Source organism: Olea europaea, chromosome 11 (assembly GCF_002742605.1).
Source record: "Olea europaea var. sylvestris chromosome 11, O_europaea_v1, whole genome shotgun sequence".
Taxonomy (NCBI): Eukaryota; Viridiplantae; Streptophyta; class Magnoliopsida; order Lamiales; family Oleaceae; genus Olea; species Olea europaea.
Genome location: NC_036247.1, coordinates 7587450 through 7590868, shown reverse-complemented (window position 1 = coordinate 7590868; position 3419 = coordinate 7587450). Strand labels below are relative to the sequence as shown.

At 36.1% G+C, this 3419-nt stretch overlaps 1 protein-coding gene across 1 annotated transcript; it reads right to left on the bottom strand.

Moving 5' to 3' along the window:
• Nucleotides 1-2008: 2008 nt before the first annotated feature.
• LOC111403208 (protein BASIC PENTACYSTEINE2-like) lies at nucleotides 2009-3413 on the bottom strand. The gene has a single exon (XM_023031622.1). The coding sequence runs from the start codon at nucleotides 3245-3247 to the stop codon at nucleotides 2393-2395; it is 855 nt and encodes a 284-aa protein (XP_022887390.1). The 5' UTR covers nucleotides 3248-3413; the 3' UTR covers nucleotides 2009-2392.
• Between the last annotated feature and the right edge of the window lie 6 nt (nucleotides 3414-3419).

Genomic DNA, 3419 nt, shown 5'->3' with positions numbered 1-3419 from the left:
TTTTTTTTTGTTCTTCTGCTAATCTGCTGCCTTAAAAGGCAGCAGATTTGTTGCCTTTAAAAGGCAGCAGTTTAAGCCTTCAATTTGATATATTTTTTTTATTAAAAAGCTGGCGAACTCACGGGCCGGCTCGGGCAAAGCCCGTGTCCCCAAAATGGGGCTCTGCTCGAGCCTAAGCTCGGGTCTATCGAGCCCCAAGACGAGCCACGGGCGGTCCGAGCCGACGAGCCCGATTGCCATCTCTAATTGATATTGTATATTTTGCAGCACAAGAGAGTAAAAACTCGATAATTGATATAATAAAAGGGAGTTGAGAGGGTTGTAATCTTGAAAGAGCAATTGATATAAAAAATTTTTTTTGGGGGAAAGGGGTATTTATAGTAGAAAAGGGGGGGGGGGGGGGAGGGGAATAAAAAAATAAAATAAAATTCAGTGACCGGAACGGTCACTGGCTCGGCTCGCCTCCCGGTGATGCCCGAGCTGCCCACGAGCCTCTTTTCCACGAGCCGCGAGCCAGGTCGGCTCAATTGACATCCCTATGCCTCACCAAATCTAATAATATAACAAACAAAATATTAGCGAATGATTCGTAGTAGCTTGCATAATATGACAAACCAAGTTTCAAAATATATATTACTGTCCAATTTGTCTTACTAAAGATAACTCATTTTCCGTCTAATTCACTTTATGAACATTGATTTCAGCATCTTGAATTTGCAAGATTACAAGAACAACCAAAAATTATAGTCAAAACTATTAAATACCCATTTCCAATACAAATTCAAAACCTCAATATAAAAGTTAACAAAAAGTAAATGACACTGATCAAATATATCGTCTATATCAAATAATACATCTCCATCATAAACAACATAAGCTTTTTTGTATGTAATTACATCATGGGGCCGACATCACGAAACGAGCCAACAGCTTGGCCAAGATGAGGACAAACGTCATAATATATTTCATATCACGCAAACGAAGACCTGAAGAACTCAGGCTAAGCGTTTTTTCCTCGAATAAATTTGGAGGCATTTCTCATAAGCATGCCTAGCAAGCCATCAAAGATGAAGACTATTGTCACAAGACATCTCCTCGTATAAATAAAAACTTATAATTTAGAGACCTAAAAAACTGAGGATGCATTTGATATATTCAAATTTTCCATGAGAATCAATTCCAATTCTATGTTTTTGCTTGTTTGATAGCTTTATTTTTTCTTGGAATTCATTTTGTAGCTTTTTATGCCACCTAGGATTTTTCTTGCTTCATATAGCACTTTTTTTATTTTTTTCGAAATTTTTTTTTGGCAATAAAAACAAATTCTAATAATTACTATAAAAAAATATTTCCCTTTAACTGATAATTTTCATGTAAAACAAAGCCAAACGAACACAAAAATATAGATGATTTTCTTGAACTTTTTTGGTTTGCAATGGAAAAAAATTTCATCTCTAATACCAGTAAATTTTATCCCTTTAATCGACAATTTTCATATAAAACAAAGACAAACAAACATCAAAAAACACTTTTATTTCAACATTTTTTACGTGAAAAATTATACTAACCAAATACAATAATTTACAATTTTCAGAAAAACAATTTTTAGACAATTCAATTTCCTGAAATTCGTTTTCTCTTCATCTAAATTTCATCTTTACAATCAAACGGACCCAAAGCATAGATTTAGAGTTACTAGAGTTAAAGTAAGGGACAAGTAGACTACACTACACGAGTACATCCGCCCCAAGTATCATAACTAGCAGGAACCTTCCCTAATATATCAAAACATATGCAGCAGGATGGAAATCAGTGTCCAAATTCACAAATCACTCTAAATCCTCTACTCCAACATAAGTAATTAATTTGAACAGAGAACAAAATAACTTTAAATCCTCTACTCCAAAATAAGTAATTTATAACATTGTAAACAAAGCATTACCCTAATCTCCTTCAATTCGCAACAAATGGGAACTAGCTCCACATAAATCAAAGTTAAACATGGAAATTACAGCAGCAAACTATATTACCATAACAATACAAAGCCGGTTGAGCAACAGTTGATTGGTGATTGTCATTGGCAATGTCATAATTAACGAAGCATGAAAAGAAGTGTATCTTGAATCCTTGATATTCAAGTACAGAAGTAAACAAAACAAATCTTCTTTCATAATACGACTCTAGATACCAGAAATATTCTAGCCTCTGTAACAAACTAAAAAATGGTTCTTGAAAATCACCGAAATCTAAAATTCTAGAACTTGTATTGTGACAATATAAATTCATGGACTGTGTAAAGTTACGTAAAACACCTCTGCCAGGCCGGAAATTAAATACATTTAAAACATGCCAGACGCAGTAGCTATCCATTTGTAGTAACCATGATATAAATCTACCTGATAATCACAAACTTATTAGTACCATGTTTTGCCCAATAAGTCTTTAGATCAATTGGATTACTGAAGTTATATCCCTCTGCTGCAAGTTTCTCCAAAACCTTCTTGAAAGCACCCTGACTCATCTTTCGTCCAGCAATTCTAGCCCCACGTCTTTTAGTACTCATCGGCAAGGGATACATAGATATAGTTGTCGTGCAACAGGCTGACTGCCAACCACCACACCCCCATCGATAACACTGCTGTGGAGTACCCGTACAAGAGCAAACCGGAATTGAAATATCAGAAATATCCATATCAAATCCATTTATTACAATATCCATATTCTTTTTCGCTATTCTTGCACGCTGAACAGAGGAATTACCATTTTCCTTCCCTGCGGGGGGGCCTTTCCTAGACTTCTTTGCCTTTGGGGATTTATCGGTGATAGCAACTGACCTTTTTTTTCCACGGCCATAATCCTTCTGAACACTTGACTCCTCAATACTCACCTCTGTTTCTTTGGTTGTATCAGGCTGGTTTAACATCTGCATTGAATTCTGAGTTCCCGATGGTTCTGCAAGAACCGAATTATACACGCTCCCAGGGAACATATGTAAAAATTTATCTCTGTGATTTATCCAAGTGTCTCTCACATAGTCCAAGTGTGTGACAGGGGGTTCAGTAAAAGCAAAATCCCGGGGACGAAAAACCCCAGTTGCTGGAACAATAACAGGATTATCATGCCCAAATAGTAAAGGTTTTGTGTCCTGCTCCGTCAAAGATGACATGAGTTGAAGACCAAGATGCCCTTTAAGAGGAGGCTGTTCATAATAACCCCAATTTCTCATGTTCAATCCGTCGTCGTCCATAAGAACTAGAGATCAAGGTAAATAACACAAAACATTAGGTCATCACAATTCATTTCAATCTTATTTAGCCAAATGTACAATCAGCCAACAATCAAAATTGATGACTCTAATTTGACAATGTGATCAAAAGGTACATAGACCATATTAACAAGAACAGAACAACATCCTAAAG